This window comes from Leptosomus discolor, chromosome 2, assembly GCF_034619465.1.
Source record: "Leptosomus discolor isolate bLepDis1 chromosome 2, bLepDis1.hap2, whole genome shotgun sequence".
Classification (NCBI taxonomy): Eukaryota; Metazoa; Chordata; class Aves; order Leptosomiformes; family Leptosomidae; genus Leptosomus; species Leptosomus discolor.
The window spans coordinates 106,579,420-106,606,762 of NC_141392.1; the positions used below are offsets into that span (position 1 = coordinate 106,579,420).

The 27,343-nt window shown below is 37.7% G+C and overlaps 1 protein-coding gene across 1 annotated transcript in view; it reads left to right on the top strand.

Annotated features, from left to right (window-relative positions):
* TPO (thyroid peroxidase) overlaps positions 1–27,343 on the top strand; it is a 65,512-nt gene that overhangs the window by 20,300 nt on the left and 17,869 nt on the right. Inside the window, exons 5-12 of the mRNA XM_086460473.1 lie at positions 2,483–2,612; positions 5,255–5,461; positions 11,715–12,230; positions 19,252–19,510; positions 20,131–20,301; positions 21,854–22,091; positions 25,488–25,696; positions 26,193–26,363. Of these exons, the coding sequence (XP_086316599.1) occupies positions 2,483–2,612; positions 5,255–5,461; positions 11,715–12,230; positions 19,252–19,510; positions 20,131–20,301; positions 21,854–22,091; positions 25,488–25,696; positions 26,193–26,363 (1,901 nt within the window). The remainder of the gene's footprint in view (positions 1–2,482; positions 2,613–5,254; positions 5,462–11,714; positions 12,231–19,251; positions 19,511–20,130; positions 20,302–21,853; positions 22,092–25,487; positions 25,697–26,192; positions 26,364–27,343) is intronic.

Below are 27,343 nucleotides of genomic sequence, written 5' to 3' on the forward strand. Positions count from 1 at the left end.
TGAAGGAATTACAGATATTAAAGGAATGGAATCTCACAATGGAATTAAGCTCACCTAACCTTAGGTTTCCAAGGTAGTTATGTCTACTGCAAGGCTGGAGCTTTGGCTGTTCTCATAGTGAGAGAGTGGGATGATCGGATGCAGCCCAGGAGTCGTCTGTCTCTGACTTGATGGACAGGTGTTTAGATGACTAATTACATTTTGTAGGCCTAATATTTGGGCAGCTAGGAGGAACTTTATCTGCAGCATTTCTATTTCATTACTGTGTCATTAACCATTTCAACAGATAAGGAGCTGATGCTTAGTCTGACTCCATCAGAGTCAGGAGTATGAATATGGCTCACATAGTGGAAAGAATGAGCAGTCCCAACTGAAGCCAGTTCTTATAAGAAGGAAGTTAGGATATAAGAAGCTTTAGGATAGCTGCTTCACTTCAATACAAGCTAAGTGTTCAGTTTAGTGACAGGCTTATTTTTCAAAAGTTTTGCATGTTTGCCAGAAGTTGTGTCCATGGTAGCTCAAAGCGATGTAATGCATGACAAAATCCAATTATTAAATTGCCATATAGTATTCATTCTTTCTACCTGAAACTAGGTAGGACATTGAAATAACATTGAAAAGACATAAGTCTGGATAGTGAACTGCATCTTAAACCTATAGGTTCCTTCTAAGGGAGCCAAAACAAGATCCAAACTATGCAATTCCATATTTCACAAGTGATTGAAAAGTCCCCCTTCCCATAAACAGAATGTATAGTAATCTGCTACTATAGTAATGACTACTCTATAAAGTTGTATGGTACCAAAATCTCATTATTTCAGCTGCCCTGGATAAAAACCTTTTTAACTCAAGCAAGATTCCAAGACATTAACATGTTTAATGTAATAATAAAAAGGCATGTAAGAAGGGTTTTACTAAAGTAGCATTCCAGTGATTTGCTAAAATATAAAAGCAATCAGGAGAAAAATCACTGGTTAAGCAGTTAAATTAACATTTCATTATTTTTAATTGAGTGAAATAGCACTACACTATGTGCAGTATTTTATGCAATTTCAATAAAGGCAAATCAACTGTAACTAATTTGAATGCTTTATTAAAGCATACTTCAACCTTCAAGTGTGAATTATTGTGGATAACTAAGTGTATTACTGTACCATATAGCTTGGCAAATTGAGCCACTTCAGTGTGCTGGAGATAAATGAAGTATTAATAAAATAATTGTTCCCTGTTTAGAGTACCAGTAGACATATAAATGTATGTTTTAACACTGTGTAGTTCTACTGACTGTCTGGGAATATTTCTGGTTCTTTGTGGCTTACTTTACAATTTTGGTCAACTGGGTGCTTTGCAAAAATTTTTTTCTTTATTTTAATATGTATATATATTAAACACTTATGAAATACATTGAACAGGCCATGTTATAAAAACAAACAAACCAAAAAAACCCTCTAAAATATTCCCTTAGGAAAAATGCATTAGAAATATTTGTGATAGAAGGAAAATTAATTGGGGCAAACCCAGGACTCACAGACTCACTAATCATTTCCTGCCCCTCAAATCAGGTATGACCTGACTCTTGCCACCCTTTTACTCTTAGACTTTTGTCTAAACATTTTTACAGCTCTACCCTCTTCCAAGCAGGCTGGCTGCAGGATGACAAACTGGCATGCACTTATCCCAAGGTGTGCCCAGACAGGTTTCATTCAGAGAAATGCTAGTTGGCGTGAGCCAAAATCCACTGCAGTTAGTGTTAGCAGCTTAAAAGCATAGATAAATGCATACCAGTGTTTGGGCTTGTGCACAGGCCCTCCTGAAAGCTGTACCCAAGTAATTATACAGATGAAACCAGAGGGAGCATTGAAACTGCGTTCTGAAACTTCAGCCGTCGTTCCCTTTACTCAGTCCTTTCTCCTTGGGTCTTGCTAAATGATTATTTCTGTATGACTAGTATCCATCTCACTTTTAAGCTTTCTTTACCTTTGTCCTAGGGCTTCTTTATATTTTCCTACATCTTGATTTCCTAGCTATTGCTCTAAAGAAACATGCAAAGGCACTTTAGAGTATATCCGACTTTATGGTGAATGAGGACACTATCAGAAAATCACCATGGGGGCAAGTATTTCAAAGATGTCTAAAGGTGACAAACTGACATATTTCATCAGTAATTTAATTTTTTTAATTTTCCTTTTGAATTAAACTGATGTTGGCATACATGAAGACTGTATTTGATGCCTTTTCAAAGATCATTACATGAAAATCTTATTGCAGTGGAATATTGCTCTGTGGCTTATGATTATTTTATATTATTTTATTTTTCTGTTATTTTATATTGAGATTATTTTATATTCAGAATATAAATATATTATCAATATATTAGAAATATATATATATTTTATATTCAGAATATATTCAGAGATGTGGGATTTTCTTTTGTTTTGCTGCTGTTTGATTTTCTTGGGGTTTTGGTTCTTTCTTTTCCCAGGGAACATCCTAGATGGGGAGCATCCAACACAGCCTTAGCCAGGTGGCTTCCACCAGCCTATGAAGATGGGCTCAGCCAACCTCGAGGATGGGATCCCAGCATCCGGTACAACGGAGTCCAGCTACCCTTGGTTAGAAAGTGCATCATGAGATCACTTGAAACACTTACACTGGGTTATAACATACCTGCCTCCGCAGACCTCCACTTGCATCAGTAAATCAAACAGCAAAAGAAGCCGTTTAGCTCGGTTAAGGAGACACTAGCTTTGCTAAACCATAAGTTCAGTCAGCCAAATGACAGACGCCCTGCCCCTGGGCTGGAGTAAGCCCATGGAGCAGTGCAGAGGGGCACTGACTGCCTGGAGGCAGCTCTGCCAAAAAGGACCATGGTGGAGAGCAGGCAGGGTGGCACCAGGCGCAGGGCAGCCAGCAGACCCAGGGTGATGATTGCTCTGCCTAGAGAAAAAGCAGGGCAGGATGAACCTAATCACAGCCCTCCAGTGCTGAAAAGGCTGTTATAGAGAAGAGGGAGGGCTTCACAAGGGTGCACACTATCATGGCAAGAGGCAATGGTCAGAAGTTGCTCCAATTTTGTCTTGATACAAGAAAAAAAAAGTTGTTGTGAGAAGAATTAAGTGTTGGAACAGGCTGCCTAGACAGCTGCTTGAATATTCCTCATGGGAAATACCCAAGATCTGGCTTGATGGGGCTATGAGTAACCTAATCCGTGCTTGCAATAGAAAGCTGCACCTTGTGGTCTCCAGAGTTTCCTTCCAACCTACACTTCCCAGTGATTTTATCATTCTTTGTTTCAATAATGGTGCCTTTATTCAGGGAAGGAGGAGGGGGAAAAGAGGGTTAGGTGTTAACTAAGCAAATATAAAGCACATAGACATGCTAGCATGTGTATATGCGTACAAATGTGTGCCATTTCTGCTAGGTTAGAGTACCTTAACTGAACAAGTATCACTGTCAAATCATAGCTTCATTTTTTAGCTGGCCCAAGTTAGTGAGCTAAGAAGACATTACAATATTTATGGATTTTAGCAGCTCATATACTTAAAAAATAGCAGAGGTGCTATAGAGGGAAGTTTGAACAAAAACTGTTTGCATAGAGGACTGGGTGAAAGATTCCCCAGTGCAGTGTGCAATGATTTAGGCTGGATTTACTGCTTCTGGTTTGTCATCATTGCTTTGAAACCTGACTTTTAACGGACTCAAAGTCTTGTTATTTTAACCACCGTATGTTTAATAAGGATGAGCAAGAGAATTTAGTGTTAATGTCATCTGCAACTCATGTTATTAATTAAATAATGTCTCTAAGCTGAACAATTTAGCGCTTAAAGATGAAAACCTGACATTTACATAGGGAAATTTCTAGTAGATGGTACAAACTGCATTTTTCTAGATTCATTACCGTACGTGGTTATAAAGTAAAACACACTAAAACAAAACTACATGACTGCACTGAACCTGGTCATATCTGACCATCATCAAGGTGCTCTGCTTTATTTTGAAGTAAGATAGGATAAAATTAGTGCCATAGATGTTTTTCTTCATTTGCATAATTGTCTTCTTTTGTGCTTTTAGCTATCCAACTATATCCTTTAAAAAGCAACAAGCAAATAATGTGAAGGTGAGATATTAGTGTGAGGATTACTATAAAGCAATATTAGATGAGAGCATAGCTGTGCAAGTTGATAGTGATAAGAAAATCTTAGTAACTGCAAGAAAAAAGTTTGTGCTTTGTGGCCACCAAAGCTATTAAAATACTGATTTAAAGACTTGTGTTCCTGATGAGGTATGTGTTTCTCTGGTCTTGAGACTATTTCAATATAAAGCCTGATGTTCCTAACAAGTCCTATGTTGCCTCTTGTCCTTACCAATTCTATTTAACTGCACCTGCCTTATACATTCATTATATAGCCCTTACATTTATTATAGACTCTGTGACTCTGTTTTATCTGCTGCCCTTTCAATTGCTTGTCTTCTAAGGCAGCTACTGTATGCACGGAAATATTTTGCAGCATGAGGGAGAAATCTGTGAATAGTGATACCCTAATCATAACAAACTGACTGCTGCTTTTACTCAGATGGTTTTGCTTGGTTATTAGTATAGGCTGGACATGTAACATAGATGTCTCCTCGTGTTCCCCCTCAGAGCATCTGTATTTCTACCCATCTTTCACAGAAGTGCCTCATAAATATGTTTTGGCTGGGAAAATGAAGGAGAGCTACCATGTATTTGCAACCAAGCTTGTCTCCTGGGCACCTTAGGCTCCTCCATTTATGTACGGAGCAGCCCAGAGCCTCTGTGTAACCACAGTGATTTGAGGTTGCCTAGCAGACAGAATCTGTCTGTTAAAAGAGCAGAAAACAGAATAAATAGAAAGAAAACTTTCAGACAGTCTAAAAGAAATGTGTGGTTTTCAAAATTCTCTGGAAAGGAACAGATCAAAGGTACACTGCTTATTCGGCAAATATATAGAAAAACTCATCTGAAACATCTTTGAATCTGCTTGTGGCACTAGTATCTCAGCTTCCAAACAGAGTTAAAAGTCTGTCAGAGGTTGGGTTTTTTGTTGTTATTGGGTTTTGTTTTGTTTTGTTTTTAGACAAACCATTAAAAGTACTCTAGAACATAAAGTATTCTAAGGGGGGGGGGGGGGGGGGGAATAGCTTTTATCACTTTTCCCCCTACTTTTTAGTGTTTTATAATTTTGTGAGAAGCAAATACTACTTGACACTCAAGGTAAATTAGTTCTCTTCCCAGGTTCGTGAAGTGACAAGAAAAATTATTCACTCATCTAACGAGGCTGTTACTGAAGACAACCTGTATTCTGATATTATTATGGTATGGGGACAGTACATAGACCATGACATTGCATTCACACCCCAGAGCACAAGTAGAACCGCCTTCCTAAATGGGATGGAGTGCCAGATGACATGTGAAAAACAAAATCCATGTTTTCCAATAAAGGTAAGTTTCTAAATTAATTTCTTCAAGGGAAATTCCAGGCTCTAAACAGGTGAGTAAAGTAAAACACATTAGTGATACACATACACTGAAATAGTTGCAAAGCAAATTGATAGATCATCCAGAAATATTAAAGCAGACAGTAACAGAAAAATTGAAACCCAATGGAACTATTAAATGAAACAGGTAGATATTTAAATTGTTTTGTAGAGATAACAAACTATAGCTAAAATACTTGGTACAAATATCAAATTTTTCTGCCTCTCAGGTTTATGTTGCAGAGAAACCTTACTAGTTCCCCCTCATGTTGTTGTTCTCATGCTTCAAGGGTTTGAGTATCATTGGGGAAAATAGAGAAGTAGTCATAAATAATTCTGTTTTTAAATTGCCAGTCAGATAAAGTGAAAGTATCTTAACTTTACTCAGTGAAAGCACAGATATTTCTGCCAGCTAATACAAACTTTTGAAGAGAGATATCTTTTCAACGTATGTATAAAATGATCTTCAGGGAGTTGCTGAAACTTACATACATTACCTCTTTGCTTTGAGTAGATGGGATGATACATGAATTCAAAGCTTGTTGGAGGGTTAAAAGAAACATAAATTGGTATAAATATAGGATCCTGTATTCTTGTCTGATTATTTCAAAAGTACAGTGATTCTTTCACTCAAAATTTAAGTAGCAAAGTCAAACCACTTCTTTGTTTCTCAAAGCGCAGCCTGTCCATCTCATGCTACAGGAGAGCCCCATGCCCGTTACAGCCCTTGGACTGACGCACCCACCTCTATCCAAAGCAACCTAAATTACTTTCCTTAGGGTTGGAGCTTGATTACTAACCAGCTTCTCCCAGCACTGAAGCCAATGTAGGGAGTAAGTTCCACCAGAATAGAAAACTCTTTTCCCCTCAACAAGCTGTAATTGGTAACTAAGCCACAGTCTCCTTTTGCCTTAAATGCCTCATTCCACTTCCATTAAACATAAAGGAAAATATTCGGCTAACTTTAATGGGAACCGAACCAGGTCCTGTGTTGAAAGATGGCTCATCTTCCATTTGCTGAGAGTATTTAAAACGTAGGGAAGGCTAAGTGAAATTAATGACTGCCTGCAATTTTACCACAGGCAGATAAATACAGTCTCTCTCACGCAGCAGATATGGACTTTTGAAAGTTTGCAAGCATAGCTTGACAGCATTCAGAATGAGCACAAAATTCTTAAAGAATCACATTCTGAGTGACTGCATAATCTGGTTTAGCTACAACAGCCCTAATTACAATGAGTCTTCCCTAGTTCTGACACAAATGTCCAGTTTACTATGTCTCAAATTTCTATCTGGGATAAGAAATTATTTATTCTGTTTATGCTGTTAAATAACAACCTCAGAAACAATCCCATTCCCAAAGTCTTATCAGGAGAGGCCAGGGCAAAAGTCCAGTCTTAGTGCTTCACATGATGTGATGAAGGAGGTGGAGTCCACCATATGACTCAATGTAACTAAGTATCGACTCCCATTTTTAAAAAGTCTTTGCTGTAGATACAAAGCTGCAAAAGTCTTTGAAGCTTATGTTTTGTGTTTATGACATGTTCTTTCTAACAGCACAATTAGTATTGACCTTTAAATGCAAAAAATCAATATTTTTTTATTACTAAATAGATCTTTAAATTGAGAAGAGACTCATACTGTTGCCCACAACTTGAATCAAATGTGGGTCACAGGGACCATAAATTCTAATCACTGAAACCTGACAAGATCAAGCCTAGAAAACCCATATGCTTAAAAAAGAGTCAGTTTAAGGGATCTTCAAAAAAGGACTCCAGTGTTAACATAATTAATGTGGCAGTGGCATTACGGTGCAGAGAGTAAGAAGCTGCACAGATTACCATGGCACAGACCCACAAGTGCATTCTTCAGTGCTCTAAACAAGGGACATATTTTGGATATCTATCTTGGAGCTGTGAAGAGATTCATCACAGAGCATGTTTCAAGGATGCTTTTGAAGGCAAGTTATGTGTACATCTACTAAATCTAGCACTGAATGTAGCCTAGGAGCTGCAGTGTGGTCTATCAGGGGACAGGGTCAAGGCATAGCCCTGGCTACCTTTGGGAGTTAGTGCCTGATACTCAGAATGGCCATGGCAGGGGGACATACAAATAAATTCAGACACAAACCTGTAAGTCTTAGATAAGTTTCCCAACTTGTGGATTCATGACATGATCACAGTCCTATGAATTTTTCAGCTCCTTTTTGTTATTATTCTGTTATTCACAGCTTAGAAGGACAGATATGAAGATGGTTGTACTTTTGATTTTATTATATATCTAGTATTTTGTGACTGTTTTGTCAAAGGCAAAGAATAGACACTGTATTAAAAAAAAAAAAAAAAAGAAAAAAAGAAGGGGAATTGTAGTTATTAGTGGGACCAGAAAAACTATTTTTTGTACACTTTTATATGTTCATTTTGTGTATGAAGAAACTGTGTCTGGTTTCCAAAGACAGTGATTTTGATAGCATTTTATCTAACAATGTAAACACAGAGGCTGCAGTCTGCACTCTTGTGTTTCTAGAACAGCAGCACCCAAGGGAGAATCCACCCATGGAAAAGGACAACCATGCTTACAGTGACATGTCCTCTCTGGGGTTTTCACCAGGCAGAGGAAGCTCCTGAATGTGCAGGTTAGGGAAGCTGTCTGGGAAATGTTCTGAGTCGGTGCAATTCAATAAAGGATTGAAAGCTGGAGTACTGCATTAATATTAATAACAAGTGTAGGCAAATGATTCATAGGTTAGCAGGAACCATTATGATTTTCTATTCTGGACATTTTCATAATAAAGGCTGTAGAATTTCCCCCAGTGATTCTCACATTGAGCCTGTAGTTTCTGGTAGAGGCTGAACATTCTTTTTCTGTAACTTCTCAGAATCCCATATTATCAAAAAAAAAAAAAAAAAAAAAAAAAAAAAGAAAGAAAAAATCCCTAGCTTTAGTTTATATTCCTTTTACAGCAGCCTGACACATGGAACAGGGTTCTGGAAATAACCTATCATTCCTCAGATGATTATTTGAGGTTAGGGTTGAGACATAATGAGGCATTAGAAAGACTTTCATAGGAGAGCTACTGACTTTATTCAGTATTAATTACATTGCTGACAATAAATTAGACACAGTGCCTACACATAGTAAGATACAATCTTGAAAGCTTTTCAGATAGTTAGTTCAGATACAAAAAGGTGGAAAAGAAACGGAGCCACAGAAAAGTGAGTTGATTTGCAAAAGGTGGCATGTAACATGACAGGTTACTGTCTCAGCTACAAATGGATCAGTCTGTGTGTGCTCAACAACCAGCAAAGAGAGCCCCTGACTTTTTCATCTGTGTTTCAGAGGGTAGCCGCTCGCTGTCAGATGGAGCCATTGACTCTTCTCCAAGTTTCATGTCCACAAATAATCATTCATGTGTTCCTTCTCAGCAAACTTTAATAGATCATAAACTAGGTTTTCTTTTAAGTCTACAGCAAAAATCCTTTTACAAGGTCATTTTCCACAGAACAAATTGACGATAAGAATGACTTTTCTTTAACTGAAGTAACTGTCTATACATTATAGTACACCAAAACAATTAGTGCCTTTCATTTCCCTACACATAATATAATTTCACCATAAACAGGTTTGACCGTGCATATGTAATGACAGTTTAAATCAATGTGCAGCTGTACTAGGAAAACTATTGTGGCCAGAGAGGGTTTTGTTGTGATTTTTTTTTCCTTTACAGTTATGCAAGGCAGAGAAAAAATTGATGTGGATATTCTTCATTAGTTTTGGCATAAAACATGATTCTGTACCCATTTCCACAGAAAGGGGTCTTTTTTTTTTCCTCAGATGACTTTTGATGTCATTTGAAAAATAACGTAAGGAAGCTCTCATTTGCACATTCAGCTGCTGGCTGCACATTGTGAAAAGGGAAAGGACTGCATCATGCGTTTCTGCCAGCCCCTTAATGTTCATTACTGCTGTTTTTCTCCACTGGGGCACAGAGCAGCTTGAACTGAAATTGCAGAGGCAGTTAACTAAAGCTTATTCAATATGAACTTCATTCACTGTTGATATGTTTTGTTGTCAGCTTTGCTGTTTAACAACTTAAAGGTGGCTCATACATTTTTTCTCAGTGATACCTGAATTCTTAAGGCTTTTCTGATAAACAGAAGTAAGAGGTACTCAAACACATAGAATGCTGCAAAGTACAGGTATTTGTAATATGAGATGAGCTTCTTGCTTACATTAGCAGCTGAAGGGAAAAAGAAGCCACACTAATAGCAAAAGACTTAATGATAAAGACAAATAGCAAATAGAAAATCCAAGGCAGAGAAACTATCGATTTCAGCAATCAGTGAAAGGAATAAAAAAGAAAAGAAATTACATATTTCTTTCCAAAATAACCTACTTTGATTTGCTAAAACCTAACTAGAAAAGAAATATTGATAGAATGTCTTTACCAAATAAAACCTGAAAACCAAAGGAAATCCTTTCTTAACTTAAATGCTTTACTGGTATCAATTCCTGCTGCCCTGAGTTCACAGTAGTAAGAAAATTTTACTTGCTATAATAAATGAGGTAATGATGTTATTATATGAAGCTCTTGAATTCCTTTCCAAAGTTGTCTTCTTGCTTTTACCCCAAATTTAATGACTATTTTATCTTCACGGACTGGTCTCTGTATTATTAGAAGTATGAAGAAGAAATTGCAACATTTTATATAAAACCTGCAGTATTTACTGTCTTCTGCCAAAGAGTTTTCAAAATGAAAAGCGTAGAGATAGAACAGAAATTAAAAGGGTTAGCTCAGGTGTCTGTACAAAATATTTTTTTTTCTCTTAGTCAAATGTTTGAAGATTATTTTTTTTCTGGGATATTTCAGCATCTTTAGCACATCTTATATGTTCCTATTTGATGTTGATCAATTGATAAGAAAAACCCAGCATTGTAGTCCCTGAAACTCCGATTCCATGGTTTTTATAACATTTTTAATTGAGGTTAATCTTTTTTAAACTCTTGGAACTGACACACTATTATAGCTAGTTGTTGGTGCACAATGCAGTGCTGTTAGAATTTGGAAATAATGTGCTTTTCAGAAAGACAAAGATCATAAAGCCAAATGTGCATTAGACAACAAATAGATATTCTGGTTATTTTGAAACCTGACAGGTTTTGGTTTAGTGATGAACTCTGTTCTTTGAAACAGAATTGATGTTCTGAGCTTTCCTTTTGGATATCCTGCAACACAAATAAAACCTTTCTCCCTCTTCCTTTCTACCCTCCTCCAAGATCTCTGCTGCCCTCCCCACATCTGTTAAGTTATTCATGTACCATTTTTAGTGCTCTGCTGCGGCAAAAATTCTACCTGTCTGGTTTGGACTATATTTTCCCCTGAGACCCTTACCTGTACTCCAAGATCCAGTTTGATAATTCCCACAAGTTTCTCCCACGCCCTTCACCTATATTTGGAGTAGCTGACTGTGTGACAGGTTGGTTCAGATGATATGAATGCTGACTATCTAGCATCCACGCAAGCGCTGCGTCACCCTTTGACCTCAGTCCCTCAGCTGTGTGTAGGTCAAACCAATAAAGGACTGGGGAACCTTTCATTTGTCAAAGGCTATGTTCAGCCTTTGCTTTTATAAAGGCAGCCAGAATTTAATACTCGTAAGACAACTGTCACTGTAAAATAGTATGGGGGAAGGCTTGTGGGGGCTGGCAGAAAGCAGGATGAATAATTACATAGGCCTTTTTTTAGTTAGGAAACTGGATTAAAATTAGGTATCTAAACAAAGCTTTCACAGCATGCTGCTGCAGACATTGAAACTCTTCATTATATTTTTATGCACACATGTAAACTCACTGTTTCACTTAGTGTTCAGTAGAACATAATTTGACCAGATATTCACCTCTTCACTGTGGTACATTTCATGATGAATTTTCATTGTGAAACCAGGCTCATTTAGGTGTACATCTATGCAAAAGGGGTTACATCAGTAGCTTGCTCTTATGACAGAGTAAAGGTTTTGGGTTTTATTTCTGTCTTTGCTTAAAAAGGGTTAAATCATCTTTTTGCTTAAATCCAAAGGAAAGCAATCTCTACAGGTTTAGAATATGTCACTCTAGTAGATGAGATCTGAACAACTGAAAACTGAGACAGAAGATGCCTAATTCAACATCCACAGCTGTTACCTTCACCTCAGAAAATACACGGGTTTTTTTTTATGCAGGTGACCACCAATGATACATTAACTGCAGAGATGGGTTGCCTGCCCTTCTACCGCTCCTCTCCTGCATGTGGCACTGGTGATCATGGTATTCTCTTTGGAAATCTGTCAGCACTAAATCCAAGACAACAGATCAATGGCTTAACGTCTTTCCTTGATGCTTCTACTGTCTATGGCAGTACCCCTGCTATTGAAAACAAACTGAGGAACCTAACAAGCAAAGAAGGCCTTCTTAGAATAAACCTTAAATATCACGATAACGATCGTGAATACCTGCCTTTTACAGACCAGATCCCATCACCTTGTGCACAGGATGTGAACGCAAGTGAAGGTGAGAGGATTGAGTGCTTTGTGGCCGGGGACAGCCGATCCAGCGAGGTCACGTCTCTGGCAGCTATGCACACGCTGTGGCTGAGAGAGCACAACCGCCTGGCCAGGGCCCTCAGAAACATCAATGGCCACTGGAGCGCTGAGACAGTCTACCAAGAAACACGAAAAATTGTCGGTGCTCTGCATCAGGTTGGCTGTTTATTTGCTTATCTACACATTGCAGTGAATATCTTAGAACAGAATTGATCACAGAATGTCATATATGTTTCTGTGAGTGGCTTTTGAGATCATGTTACCTTTTTTTTGCCACCTATTTTTGCGCTTCAAATTTGACATGTTTACAGTTTGTTCCATTTTCCACTTTCCTGAATGCAATGTCCTGGTCCTTAGTTTGCCCAGACCCTTCAGTGCTCTGATTTTTATGGCAGTTTCTACTGTGCTACAGCTTTCTGCAGGCTTCTCCAGTGTTTATTTTGTCTATTGAAGAGGCCTTTTCAGATTGATTTCTTTGTAGATTTTTTTGGTAAATGAAACAAAAATTAATGTATCTTTATTTACATACTGTTCAAAATGCTTATTTTCTCATGGGTATTATGTAAATTAATAACTTCCCTGTGTAAAAATGCCTGTGAAGTTCTCAATGAAGCACTAACACAAAAGGGCTAATCTTCATAGGAGATAGCAGGAGAAATAAATATGGGAAAATACAGGAGAAAAGAGTCCATAAGAATATATAGATCTTAGAACAGGAAAATCTATTTCTACTCAGCGTTTTCCTTTTATTTTTTTTCTCCTTTTCTTTTATTCTTTTTCTTTTTTTTTTTTCCCCTCCTGAAATAGCTATGCAGTCTTCAACTTCTTTTTTTCCTCACACTTCTGGTATTCAGCGTGGACATGCACACACGCACACACACAAAGGCCGCACCAACCAGCACACATCAAAGACAGCACCTTTGCTGGCACTCACACAGTCTTGAATGGCATGGATGGCCTGACCCACATTCTCTGGCTGCTCAGAATTGAAGGCCATTAGTGAAGTACGCACACAGGTAATGTGGAGCTCTCCTGGACAGCCTTGCACGGTGGCTGGTCCCAGAGTTGGTCTGGATCCTGACGCCTGGAGCCACAAGCCCCTGAGGCTCAGGGTACCACTCACTCTCTTTGCAGGTCCTCAAGTTTCTTGTGCTGCTCATCGTCTCTGGTCTGGCTGGAAACTCACTAGTGATACACATGCACACTCAGAATAGAGAGTACACTTGCAAAGGGGTAGTTGGAAATAGGATTTCAGAAGAATATAGTTTAGACTGCAGAGATCCAAGCACAGCGCTCAGTCAGACAAGCACACTGATCAGCTGACTCTTCATACTCAGATAACCCCTTTTATCTCCTTTTCATTCTATTTTCCCATGCTTGTTCCTCCTCAGTCCACCTTGACCCCTCCCTTTCCCCATCTTTAGTCCTTTCCCTGAGTAGCCCATAGTGTTTCACACATTCGCACAATCCCCTTAAAACTTTGCAAAAGAAGTTCTTACACAGTCCCTCCAAGTTATCTCCTCCCAGCACCCCACAATGACTCCTACCCCTGCAGGCAACCACCTCTTTAGCTTGCGTGATGTTTGGGGCACAGTTTCTTTCATTGGCTCATCTTGGTGGGTTTTGCACCCAGGCTCAGGGTCTGGCTGATCTCTCAGGTGGCCTTGGGGAATGGATGATCCCGCAAGTTCCTTTTCTACAGGTTGGTTACTCAGGTTACTCTGCCTGATGTTGCTCCTCCAAGCCTTGCCAAGGACTTCATATTTGTGGAGATTCAGCTTTAATCAGGCAACCTAAGACACAGTGACTCAGTCTGTCCATTATAATCCATAATAGCAGATGCCCAATATCAGGACCAGAATAAACTGAAGGCTAGGAGACATTGCTACGCTTTCTGATTCTTACAAAAGGATTTTTTTAGTACCAAAGGACATTTTTTTGAAGATAAATGGGGAAGAAGGGAAGAAAATGTCACTATTCTGATAAAACACTTTTCCTTTCTTCTGCAACAATTTTTAGTCAGCAGAATATGCAGAATGTTTTCTTTAAGAAGCCATCTGTGTTCTCTGGAATGTTGTTATTTGCACTTAAAGCCAGATAACTTCAGAAAAGTAACATACTTTGTTTACTTGTGTTTAGTCAGTCCTTTTGAAAAGGTTGGCTTTTTTTTAATATTTTGTTGGTGGTGTTTACATTAACCGTGTCAGTTCCTCTGCTGTAAATGTGCTGTTTGCGTTAAAAGAGTGGCATTGACAAGTCAGAATGGTTGTTAATACTTGTTAGAAGAAAAGTGCAAATCCAGAAGTAGGCCTCTGTGCATTCATACACTTCCGATTTACATCCACTAACATTATGGCCTGAAAAACACTGTGCAAGGCAATACACTGCAAGAATATGGGCTACTCATTATCTCTGCCAGTATCATAGACTAATGAGATTTGCCTATGGCTCATTATATATGTGAATTATATCTAGCTGGTTTAGAGACATTCATTTAAGAGAGATAATTGGAGTATCTCTGTTAATGTGGTATGCTAACCAGCACACTAATGATAACTCTAGTTGAAGTTACCTTGACATTTCCATTCTAAAATTTTATTTCAGTTGCTACACATTTCTAAAATCCTCTCTTTTTGGAGTGAATACTTTCAAGCATAATTTTTGCCTGTGGGTGTGTAATTACTGAGAATTGAACAAAAAGCCTTCCTTTCTTTGTAGAATAAGGAGAATGAAAAAGGTCTCTCTTTAGGCCATACTTTTCCTCCTGGATGCTTTTTTAGCATTATAAATATCTCTAGTGACAAGTGTTTAATAATGGAAACTTGACAAAGCTAGCAAAAATAACAATTGCCCGTTGATATCGTGGATAAAACAGATATTTTTGGTTGCACTGTAGACACGTTTCACTGATAAGTAGTACTTTATCTAAGCCACAACAGTGGTTCTCTCTTTCCTTGTATTTTATGGGAATGATGCATACTTAACTCTAAAGTATAGTGCTGCAGTATACAGTGGTAAAAATACGTATCCTTATTTACCTAGTGTTTTGTGCAAAAAGACATTTTTTCGTTGTCATTTACTAACTAAAATGAAACTATCTGATTCTTCTGCTTATTCCTGTTTTGACCTGAGAGAACAGGATAAGGAGAATTAAGATTCCTCCTTTTACACTATTTGAAAGCAAATAGTTTAAATTTGTTTTCCTTTAAATGGAAAGTGTAGACAAAACAGGAAAAAATGCTCGGTTATGCAACTGCTACAGTCTTAACATTACTATTTCGTACATACTTGGTTTGCAGGATCAATTTACACGCACATGTGCTGTTCCTTCCAGACACAAGTTTTCCTTGATGTGCCGTTTGGATTGTGAAAGACGGATGATGTGGCACTAGTCAGAGTGAAGCAGGAGTTTTGCAGATCAATCTGAATCAAATTGTCTGACAAGACAAACTGACAAGAGCCTTTAGTTTTCAGAATATATATAGGTGGCTTTTTCACTTCCTTCTACATCTGCTTGTGTTCTCAGAGCATTTTGCATCCCTACTTCTCTGCCATGATCCAAGGCGTGGGTTGAAAGTGGGTGTTTTCTGAGGCTGACGTAGTTTAACTTAACTACAACTATTGGGTTCAAAGTGACTAAGTTGGATGAAACTTGTTTGTGAAAGAAGATGATTAGATAACTCCTCTCAGAACTTAAACTCTGTGAAATTATAAAGGATAAATAGATAAATAAGAGATATTATAAAAGAGTATGTGTTGCATGCTGTCGTAACTCCTGCTTATAAAGAGTATAGTTCAGACTATTAACAAAGCTATAATAATGTGTTCATTTTTTATTAAAAATTGAACTCTCATACAATCACCCCTCACATAAAAGTTCAGGACTTCAACATCATCTGTAAATCCTTTAATATTTACATTGAGAACTTCACACCAACTGTTCATAGCACTTTGATGAATTAAACATCATTGTTATGTTTGGTTGTTCTCTATTATTTCTGCAATATTTCCCAAGTGCAGGAGCTTCACTGTGTTGGTTCTTCACTATCTCAGTGAGATACTGTTCCTTTGCAGTGACCACTGGCCAATGGCAAAGACAAGTTGCACTTTTGACCTTCCTGTGATAGTTCACATATTTTTATATCTTCTTCATATTTTTATATTCCTCTTCCAGCCTTTTTTAAATTTCCATTTTCCATCAATTGTGCCCCATTCACACCTACTTTGTAAAATACTGGAGGGGTTTTGGCAAGGAAAGTCTGCTGAACCTTATGAGAAGTAACAGGATTTTCCGTATCTTTTGCCTGATTTGAAATAACTTTTAACATGAGCAAAGCATTCTCAAAAATAGTCTGAAATTATGTAACCTGCTTCCAAATATCTAATGTATGGCTGACTACTGCTAGAGGTGGCCCAGCCTGGAGGCACACCCAGCCAGGCTGCTCACTGAGTTCATAAAGATACTTGGGAACTTGCCCTCTGAATGAGAGAGATGTTGCCTTTTCATACTAACGGCCTGTTTAACTTGGAGTATTATTGTGTTTACAGGTCAGGATTCAGTTACTTTTCTGTAAACAGTGCACATGTGATTCATGATATGATATGAAATCTGTACAAAGTCTTTTCTGACAGTGTTGTAATCACTCAGATTCTGTTTCAGTCTCGATACTAACCAAATGATTGGTTGAATAGCTAGGAAATCAGAAATTTTTTTCTCTGATATGACTGAAAAATAACTTTTAAATACTCTTAATCACTCTGTTACTATCTAGTCATATAGACTACTACAGTCATTTAGACATTAAGCATATGGGCTTCTCTTTAAAAGGCAGTAGCCATTTGTCATCATTTTTCACTGAATTATATCATCGAAACGACTGCCGTGAGAAAGTAGAAATATTGACATTATGGATTAAAATTAATTTCTTTATGAGTCTTCTGTAGAGCTTGGAGTTGATGCTCTGAACCAAAGAGGAGCCTGGATTACCTCTAGTCTCATAAATGTCACAAGAAGTTGAGACCACCCAATACCTTGCAGCTTCAGACTCATTATATCCACATAAATAGATTATGCTGCTGCGAACACCTGAAAGTTAGCTTATATTCATAAACAGACTCAAAGCAAATCATAAATGGTAAAGTAGTTCATTGTACTTGTTTACAAATTCTCTTCCACGTAGTCCCTTTCTGGCTCTGATTTTATTGACATATTTTTAGACAAGCACATTTCTTTGTTTGCACAGAAGAATCTCAGTTGTTGAAGGAAGACTGCATTGAAAGAAAGTATTGTGCTTCTTTATACCAAATATGATAGGAAATAAGATTTCCCTTTCAAATCATTCTCTCAGAGCAGGGAGTGCATGCAAAAGACTTGTAACAAAAATAATTTTGATGTTTGTCAGTGTTTACACCTTCCTTAAAATATATATGTCAGTTATGAGAACTTGTAGCGATCCTCTGCTTGACTTCACACAGACAAATTTGGGCAAGGTACATTCAGAGCCCACATAAATACTGCATGCTACCTTAGATGTGGTTCTCTGTCATACTCAGATTCTTTCTGGCAGTATCATCTTCTGGTTTATTAGTAACATCTCCTTAGTCTGTATTGTCTAAAATTCACCTCTACTTGATGGAGCCTCATTTAACCGTTGGAAGTTTCCATCAAACACATGCCACTCCTAGCTCAAGGCAGGCATAAGACCCCTTTTTACCCTTAGCCTTTTAATTTTCATGTCTTGAAACGGCAACCCCTCTTCCCCCACCAAGGAAACAAGAAATGAAGATCTTGCCTCTGGAGCAAATGAAAAATCTGATTTTCTCCTTCCTTCAGGGAATGTGGCCTTTATGACCAGCTTAGCTTGAGATTTCATTTACAACGAGCCAAAAAGTTACAGTCATGTCAAAGTATTTGTGGCCATGGCTAACCTAGTCCTATTTAAAGTCTTGTAAGAACCAACTTTAAGTCTAAAACTAGAAAGAACTGTTGTCTTGCAAAACCTTTGTGAATGTTGCAAAAGGCTAACTTCTCAAATGACAATGTCAGTATTAATTTCTAGCAATTATTTTATTTTCTTCATATGCTGTATTAAAGGAGCTGTAAAAGGAATTCTAACTTATCATCTTACAAATGTTTTTTTCACTGCATGACCTAACCTGAAAACATGAAGAGGTTGTTACCTCTGCCTTCTGAGAAAAGTAAGCAAATTCTGGAGAGTTTTGCTTGTCTCTGTGCCGTGCCTAAAATGAAGAAAAATGTTTTTCATAAGGTCATTTTATACCAACTAGCTTTTCAATATCTACTATATCAAGCTCAAAGTACATTTGTCTGTAGATTTTATTGCATACTATATTGAATCTATAATGTATTTTACTGAGTTCATTATGCTTCATATTCATCCCACTATGTTTTATTGACTTCAGTGAAATATTTAACCTATAATGCACTTGCATTTTGTTTAGTACATTAGATCATTTCTCCCCTTTTTTTTGGTCATGATTACTCATATAATTTTTTCATGCAACTGTAATACTTTTATATTATAAAAGCATTTGACAGAAGGTGTTCATCAGCATTTTCATTTTTGAAGTGTGTTTTTCAGAAGTCTATGAACTGGCTTGAGTTTAGCATAAAATGTCTACCAAGGGATTCTGGGCAGCAGTGTTTTAAAGCCTGGTCATTACAAATACTTAGTGAAGAGGATTTATGTCACAAACATATGTCTGAAAATAGAGTCTGTCCATATCAACAACCGTTCTTGAAAGATTTTATAGTAATTCATGCTTTCATTGCCATTTTTAAGGGCATTATAATTTATACCATCACAATCAAGACTTTAAATCTCGGCACACCTCCTATGAGCTGGATTACTCCCATGGATTGTAAATGAACAACACTGGTAATCTCTGCTCAGGAGGTTTTGGTCTAGCATTTATGGTGGGAGCCAATAGAGGCCTGACTCTTGCACTGTACTGAGCCATGCCACTGATTCTCTCCGCTCATTTGTCTCCTTACTGCAAAAATAAGACTGACATTGTTTACCAGCTAATACCGTTCTTAGTCACGTCAAATGCTTGGGCATAGATGAGTGAAGAAAAGGGCATTTAGCACCTGGGAATCATACTATTCATCTATAAAAACATTGAATGGTAAATGTTTCTTTTTCTTTTCTTTCAGATTATTACTTTAAGAGATTACATTCCCAAAATCATTGGTCCAGATGCTTTTAATCTGTATATTGGCCTTTATACAGGTTACGATCCCACAATGAATCCTACAGTTTCTAATGTATTCTCAACAGCTGCTTTTCGTTTTGGTCATGCAACAATCCAACCAATAGTAAGGCGATTGAATGCAAAGTATTTAGATGATCCAGAACTCCCAAATCTTCATTTGCATGAAGTTTTCTTTAGTCCTTGGAGGCTCGTTAAAGAAGGTATGATTTTATTTAAATTGTTCTGGTTTTTTTTCCAGAATATTGTAACTTTTTTCAAAGTTACTTATCTTATTCCTGTGTGATCTACTCTAGATGGTCCTGCTCTGGCAGGGGGGTTGGACTAGATGATCTTTCAAGGTCCCTTCCAACCCCTAACATTCTGTGATTCTGTGTGAATTAGGAATAGGAACATTTATTTAATTACATCGCTGATTTGAGTTGTTGAACAGGTTCCAGAGCACTAACGTGAACTGGAACAACTATTCTGAGTTAAATAGTTGTCTGAATCAGACAAAAATTACTCTCCAGATTAAACCAGTGTGGTAGATTGACAATAGACTAGTGATTGATAACAGATGATGAAGATATTTCATATCTTTTATTTGTGGATGAGTGTATTATCAGATTACAAATTTTCTTACACCTAAAGAAGACGAAGCCTTTTTATAGCATTATTACTTTTATTTCAACCTGAAGGAGATTTTTGCATGTGTTTGAATGTAAAAGCCTATGTGGGCAATGTTTAAAAAACATGAAAACATACGTGCATTCACATTTGTTAAGAAAGTGATAATGGTTTATATATATGCTGTAACATTATGTTATTTTTGTGTTTAAAGGAGGCTTGGATCCTTTACTAAGGGGTCTTCTAGCACATTCAGCAAAACTGCAGGTGCAAGATCAACTGCTGAATGAGGAGTTAACAGAAAAACTGTTTGTGTTGTCCAATAAGGGTTCACTTGATTTAGCATCATTAAACTTACAGCGTGGCCGTGATCACGGACTCCCAGGTCTACTGACTTTTCTTGAATTTTCTTCCAACTTGTAACTGAACTATAGCTGCTTATATTTGGGATGTAATCACAAGCTTTTAAAAAATAGATTTGGTAATCAAAAAAGTAGCAACTCTATTTTAAAATGTAATGCTAATATTTTTAACTTGAATGGAAACAAAATATTCCACAGCATTTGAAATTAAAATAATCTGTTAAATCTGCAATCCAGAAGTACAGTAGTAGTGAGTGGATCTGGGTGTGCTCAATGTAGGTAACTGAGGCTTGTTCTTGCTGGAACCAGCTCCAGAGGAGTAGCGTTTCTGCCTGCAGCAGATGCTTGCCATCGACAAGCTTCTTCCAGCCTGTGGCACAGGTCAGCTTAGACACAACCTCATTGGGTCTACCGACCATAGGAAGCGTTGAGATGTCTCCAGGGGTGGTGCAGATGGCTTAGTTAGGTGTACACTTCACTTTGAGGAATATTACACATTTGTGCCTGATTTTTGCGCTAGATTTCTTACTCCAGTCAGCCCCGGGTAAGATCAAACTAATAGTCAAGGAGCATTAGCCCATCAGGCCATGGGTGTACCAACTTAGAGGAAGACTGCTGGAGCCTAGTTTAATTTGATTTCATCAGCTGTTAAAAAATACAGCAGGTTCCCAGTTTTGTGTAAAAAACTCTTACAAGCACACCACAGCTCCTGAGAGCACAGGAAGCAATCATCAGCATGGCAGACAGGGCCTCATTACTTTTAGTATTTTTAGTTTCTAAAACTGGGCCCTGAACCCATGCCTGAGCAGATCACTTGTCTACATGATTAAGGAACAAACACGGCTGCCCTTCTCTGCTCTGAGCCTGAGATCCTACCCATGGAGGTAGGACTGACTGACTGTCAAATGGCGTTAGGTCCCTGAGTGACAACACTCTCCATTTCTCCTGTGTGACTCTGCAGCTAGTAATAGAGAAGTTGTCGGCTCTGGAAAGTAGAAATGAAGTCTAACTCTATCTTGGAGTTTAAGGCTTTCAGCTACCCAAGGGTAAAATGGAGGTTTGATCTCCCAGACCAGAAGTTAAAGTTTTGTTGGGAGATGAAGGACTGTAATTCCAATTATGTTAAGTAATTTAAAAGAAATCTGTTTTCCTGAGAGCTGGACATGTGCCCTAGGACACTCTCCTTAGCAAAGGGCTTTAGTTGCTAACTTCATTCAGGTTACTTCTTGCCCCTTCTTCATCTAAAAGTCCTGTGTTCCTAGTCTGGAAATCTCAAGACACAGTGCATGCTCCTGTTATCTATTATCACACTTTCATTGCTTAACTGTGGGAGAATTGTTTTAAACCTTTGTTTTCCTTCACGAAAATGATGTAGCAATTGCATATCCTGTAGTTTCAGATACTGCCATCATTTCCCTGATCAATTTAACCAACAGTAATAAGCCTATTTTTAGATATAACTGTCTATGACTATGATTAAGGTTGGCAGAACCCAGTGCTAATAAATTTATTAATTTCATATATCATGCTTAACAGTCAAGTTTAATCTTCTTTTTTTTAACAAAATATTTACAGGTTATAATGACTGGCGAGAATTCTGCGGCTTACCTAGACTGGAAACTCACAGTGACCTGAATACAGTAATAACCAATCACAACGTCACTGAAAAAATCATGGAATTGTACCATAATCCTAGCAATATTGATGTTTGGCTTGGTGGTCTGATAGAAGACTTTCTTCCAGGTGCTAGAACCGGTCCCTTGTTTGCGTGTATAATTGGAAAGCAAATGAAAGCACTGAGGGATGGTGACCGGTGAGTTTATTCATGCTGTTGAATCGTTTGTGTAAAAAAAGCAGAAGCAATGGAGATTTTACAGATATGTGGGGATACTTCCCAGAATAAAAGACAACATGGCATTTAAACATGCTTTAAAAAAATTATTCCCTGCCACTTAGATGTTTTTATCTTAGTTCCTTCAGTTTTGTTGGGTGAGGTTTCACTTATTTTTCTTTGATCTGTACATAGTCTCAATTCCAGATGGAGATTGTTTCTATGGGACTGTCCAACTTTGTACTCCTAGTGGAAATGCAAGGTGCCACCAACAGTTAATTCTGGCAGGGGCAGCTAAATTCTGTGTGGGTGGATCTAGTACTGTGCAGGCTTTAGCCGTCTGATCCCCGAGGGCTGCACTGGGCTCAGGAACTGGAAGAACCTTAATGTGTTCCATGGCAACCATAGCAAAGTCAGGAGGGGTAGGCAAAGAGCTTTAATTCAGGCTTCCTAAAGGGGATAATAAAACCACCATGTACCTGGTCTTATGTGAACTGGGACTGCAGGGTTCTTCCAGGACTGCCTCATTGGACACAGCATAAGATGTTCCTTCACCCAACTCAGCACAGTGGCCACCAGGATCTTCTGCCAGTACAACCATCCACACCAAGAAGGCAGGAGAAATGCAGTTTCAGGTCACAAAGGGGTGCAAGATGCAGTTCATACTTGCCTCTGCTCCTGAAGCAATTATAAAACTAACCATTTTTTTTTTTCGTTTCCATCATGTGCTTGTGGCAGTAATTCTGAATCTTATGAGAAGACTAATTTTAAACTGCTCGCACCATACTAGCAGTGGTGTTTTAAGTACATCTGGTCCTTACGCTTACCTTTAAGCTCCTCTCATAAGTCACTGTTGTGGAAAGAAACCATTATGTAAATAAGCATCCAAGGCAGAATTTAAATCTGAACTTTAAAAAATGTTAATTAATTAGCTCACAGGAAAAAGTAATGCTAATCATAAAGGTGGTATCTTATTAGCATAAACTGTATAGACAACAAACATTCCACTCAGCTGTGTTAAAAACGTGGTTGAAAGTCCTCTGAATCACACAAGCATACTTGACCCTATCTGGGGAAGTATAATCTATCGAGGTCCTTCTAGCCTTGTTTCCATTATTCAGTGCCTTACAATACTACTTATTATTCAATGTCTTATACTACTAGCATTAATTAAACTTAAGCATAATTTAATATGTTAACTCCAAATTGAGGACAAGAGAGTTCTACTAATGCAAGAATTCCCCAAGTTTCTGCCACAAAGTTTGTGTCAGCTAACTTAAATGTGACATTGTATTCTGTCATTAATACTAAAGGCAGTATCTAAGAGAAGTTAGAAGTATGTAACAACATGTTATAGTTGTCACACATTAAGTATAAGAATGGAAAAGTCTAACATTCATTGCAGTGCCTTATTCAGATAGACTATTGTGTATTACCTATATCCGCACCAGTAACACTACATGCTTACCACATACCCTAACTGGCATGTCAGTAAGTAGGGATTTCAAAACATTTCTTCTGATGTACTCATTTAAGTTCACAAATCAGGACTAAGTGAAATTTTTGACTGAGTGAACTCCTTTCTGATAGCCTTAAAATCTTTTGTCAGTAACCTGACAAAACATGAAGGGATTACTTTTTCCAATGTATGAAACTCAAGCATTGTCTCAACCTCAGCCAAATCACCTGGAACAAATTGTTTCTGCTCCATCAGCCTTGACTTTCTTTTTCTGTCTCTACCGCCTCTGAATCTTTTTGGACCTCAGGATTTGCAATAGTTGGGCAAAAATTCTGAAGGTGACTGTGTCATTCTTCACATAGGACAGCTTGCACCACTTTTTTTTTTTTTTTTTTTTTCTTTCTACTTTTACTCTAATCCTGTAAAATTCACATGTAAAATTTTGGTCACCTGATACAGATTAATTGGAGCAACCTTTGATAGAGAATATACCTATCTGCCGAGTAGATTAAAAAATAATTCAAAAAAAATACTCAAGCTTTCTCAGCAGTGTAGGTAACTCTGCCTACAAATAAAGCCAGTTTTCAAAAAATTCACAGGCACTTACCTTAGTTAACCAGTCTCCTGTTGGCAGCAGGGTCCAATTTGCTCAGCAGGGTCCAATTTGCTCTGAAAAGTCCACCCTCCTGCCCTGGGGCACACTAGCAGCCCTCATGTTCCCCAGAACATAAACAGAACTATCAGACTTCTCATTTTCATGGAACCATTTCAGGCAGCTCATAAAAAAACCTAGCATGCTGCACACATGCCAGATTTGCATAGGGTCCACGGTCACCACAGGCTTTTCTAGAAACCACAGCCTTGTTCCCCCAGTATTATGGACGCCTAAGTCCTGTGTTAAACCTGATTGCAGCGTGATCACATCCATACTCTACTGCTAATGGCCCTAGGACATGTTACCGCAAATCCTACCTAGCATTTGGGAAAATCCTAATTGCCCTTAGTACCACAGAGAACTGTCTTAGCAGTTTAGCAGTGCTTAACACTGTTTGATGCACTAATGTAGATGTGCTATCAAACTCTAGAAACATTTTTTGCCATTCATGACATGTCTTTATGTATAACATGTTTATCTTTTCCTTTTTCCCCAGTGTTTTCTTTCCCTTTCTTTTCATCTTTAGACATATATGTATGTGCGTGCGCACAGATCTATAATATATATCATTTAACAGATACACCTTTGTAGCACTAACTCGTTCTTCTGTTCTGGCACTGCACTCCTGGTCTGCCAAAATGGAAAAAGAAGCTCCTCTCTGTTCCAGCCAGTCCTCTTACCATAGTTTTTTGTATGGTCAAAAGCACAATTACTCTTACAGTTTTCTACTACAAATAATCTGCATATCTGTGGCTTTCTTAGCAAATGAAGATCTCCATATTACACAGCTGTTTTCATAGCCACCATTCAGTAGTGGCAAGCAGAAAACAGAATAGTTCAAAAACTATGTTATGGGAAATTCTATTATGGCTGTTCCTGTAATTCTCCTGTGGACAAGATTAAGAATCTAGTTCGAACAAATGAACTAGTTCCAAGTTTTTCTTTCAGGTTTGTAAATTTTTTTGTGGCACTCTATCATCAATGGAAAACAATTTTGCAAATGTGAATAATTAATAGTTTTAACCAGCTGACTTTAACACATCATCTGAGTTGATCAGTATGTCAGACTCACACTAGCATTTTCGTGACTTTCAAGCTGGGTATGCAAGTCTGCAGATCATGGTCTTTACTTTTATTATTGCTGTATACACCTACAGTTTGCTGTAATTCTTATTTTTTGTCTTTTACATAGGCTACTGTGAAGATAACAATAATCAGCTCTTTGAATTTGATCTTTTCAAAATGTTTCTATCAATTTTTCCAGATTTTGGTGGGAAAATGATAATGTTTTCACAGAAGCTCAAAAGCATGAACTTAAAAAACACTCATTGTCCCGCGTCATTTGTGACAATACAGGAATTTCTGAAGTGCCAGCAGATGCATTTCAACTTGGAAAGTTTCCACAGGATTTTAAGCATTGTGACAATATACCTGGGATGGATTTAGAAGCTTGGCAAGAATTCTATCAGGAAGGTAATCTGGTAATTACCAATCTTTTCTGCCAGGAGGGGAGAGTAATCAGCAGTTAGAGCACTGGCCTTGATTGTTGGCAGGTCTTGAGTTACTGGTTTGATGCAGAACATTAGTATTTCTGCCACTTAGAAATGGGATCTAGGTCTTTCTCTCCTTGTTTCTCAACTTCCTCTGTAAAAAAAGATAGTGTTTGCCAACTTCATTCTGATAACATGGATGGCTTGTGAGATATCCAGACATTATGGCAACTGGGGCAGGTGTTCTTAGACAGATAGAAAATACTAAGAACTCTTCAGAACATACTGTTAGAAGATAATGCTAATTTTACAAGAATTATAAGTCAAAGCTGAGATATTCCATGTAAAATCTTGTCCAGAAATGACATGAGATTAATTTCCCTGAAGTTAATTTATAGCAGTAATGGAGAATAATGTCCATGTGAGAGGGTAAGGTGGTATTTTTTAAAAAGCTTGTAATACAGTCTTTTTATTTGTAGAGGAAATATGTGGAACACCAAAGAGTGTGGAAAATGGTGATTTTGTATACTGTTCAGAATTTGGAAAATCTACAGTGATTTATTCATGTCAATATGGATTTCAGTTACAAGGAGAAGAGCAATTAACCTGCACAAATAAAGGATGGAACTTTGAGGCTCCTGTTTGTATAGGTATCTATTTTTTTGTTGCGGTTTCTGTATTTTGTAAAAGCTAAAGTCCAGCACAGCTCATCAGACATGAACTCCCTCCTATACTCTCTTGTAGTCAACCTTCTGGGTTTATAGGTGCAATAACATGATAATGTGAAACTCTCCTTGCTCCACAATTGCTATCTCAATCTCTACCCATCCTGATTTAGTAATCAAGTTGATGATAGGAAAATGTCACTAAAAATTACCTAATTAAGCAAAAATTGAGTCTATTAACAACCAGTAGGGAAAAAAAGCAGGAAATCAGAATTATGCGTTGCTTTCTCTACATTCCACTTAACAGTAAGACAGACAGTTGTCATTTTTGTAGCATTGTTTCAATGGTCATTCATGTATCTTCCTAATAAGTTAAGCAGAGAAAAAAATACTGTGAAGTGAACAAGTGAAATTAAGCAAATTAACTATCACTTCAGTTCCAACCTGCCTCTCCTAAACAGCTGTGAAAATATTTGCCAGGAGTTACTTCTGCAGGTACAAAAGTAGACCAGGTGAAACATCAGTAAAAAGATACTGTCCTTTGACACTTCATGCACATTTTCTGGGGAATAGTTCTCTATTATTTGTTCTATCTTCTCTTTTCCTTTTGCCTTATTTTAACTGTTGAATAGAATAGATAGGAAGAAAAATAATGTGGCAAGTATTTCATTGCAAGACCTTCACTCTTCACAGCTATGAATGATGGATTCTCTCTGTTCATGTTTCAAATGTGTGTGTTTATAATGGGGGGTGTGTGTATCTATATATTTATATATATTTATATGTATATACACACATACTCAACCTGATCAGCTTTATAAGAACGTGAGAGAAAATGAAACCTGAAAAGGCCATATTTAGGAATATATCATGGAGGGTGGTAAATTAATTTGAATGCAAGTGCTGCAGCTGATCCACAATAAAGTCCGCTTATCAGTATTTCTGTGACAGCAGAACAGAAAGCT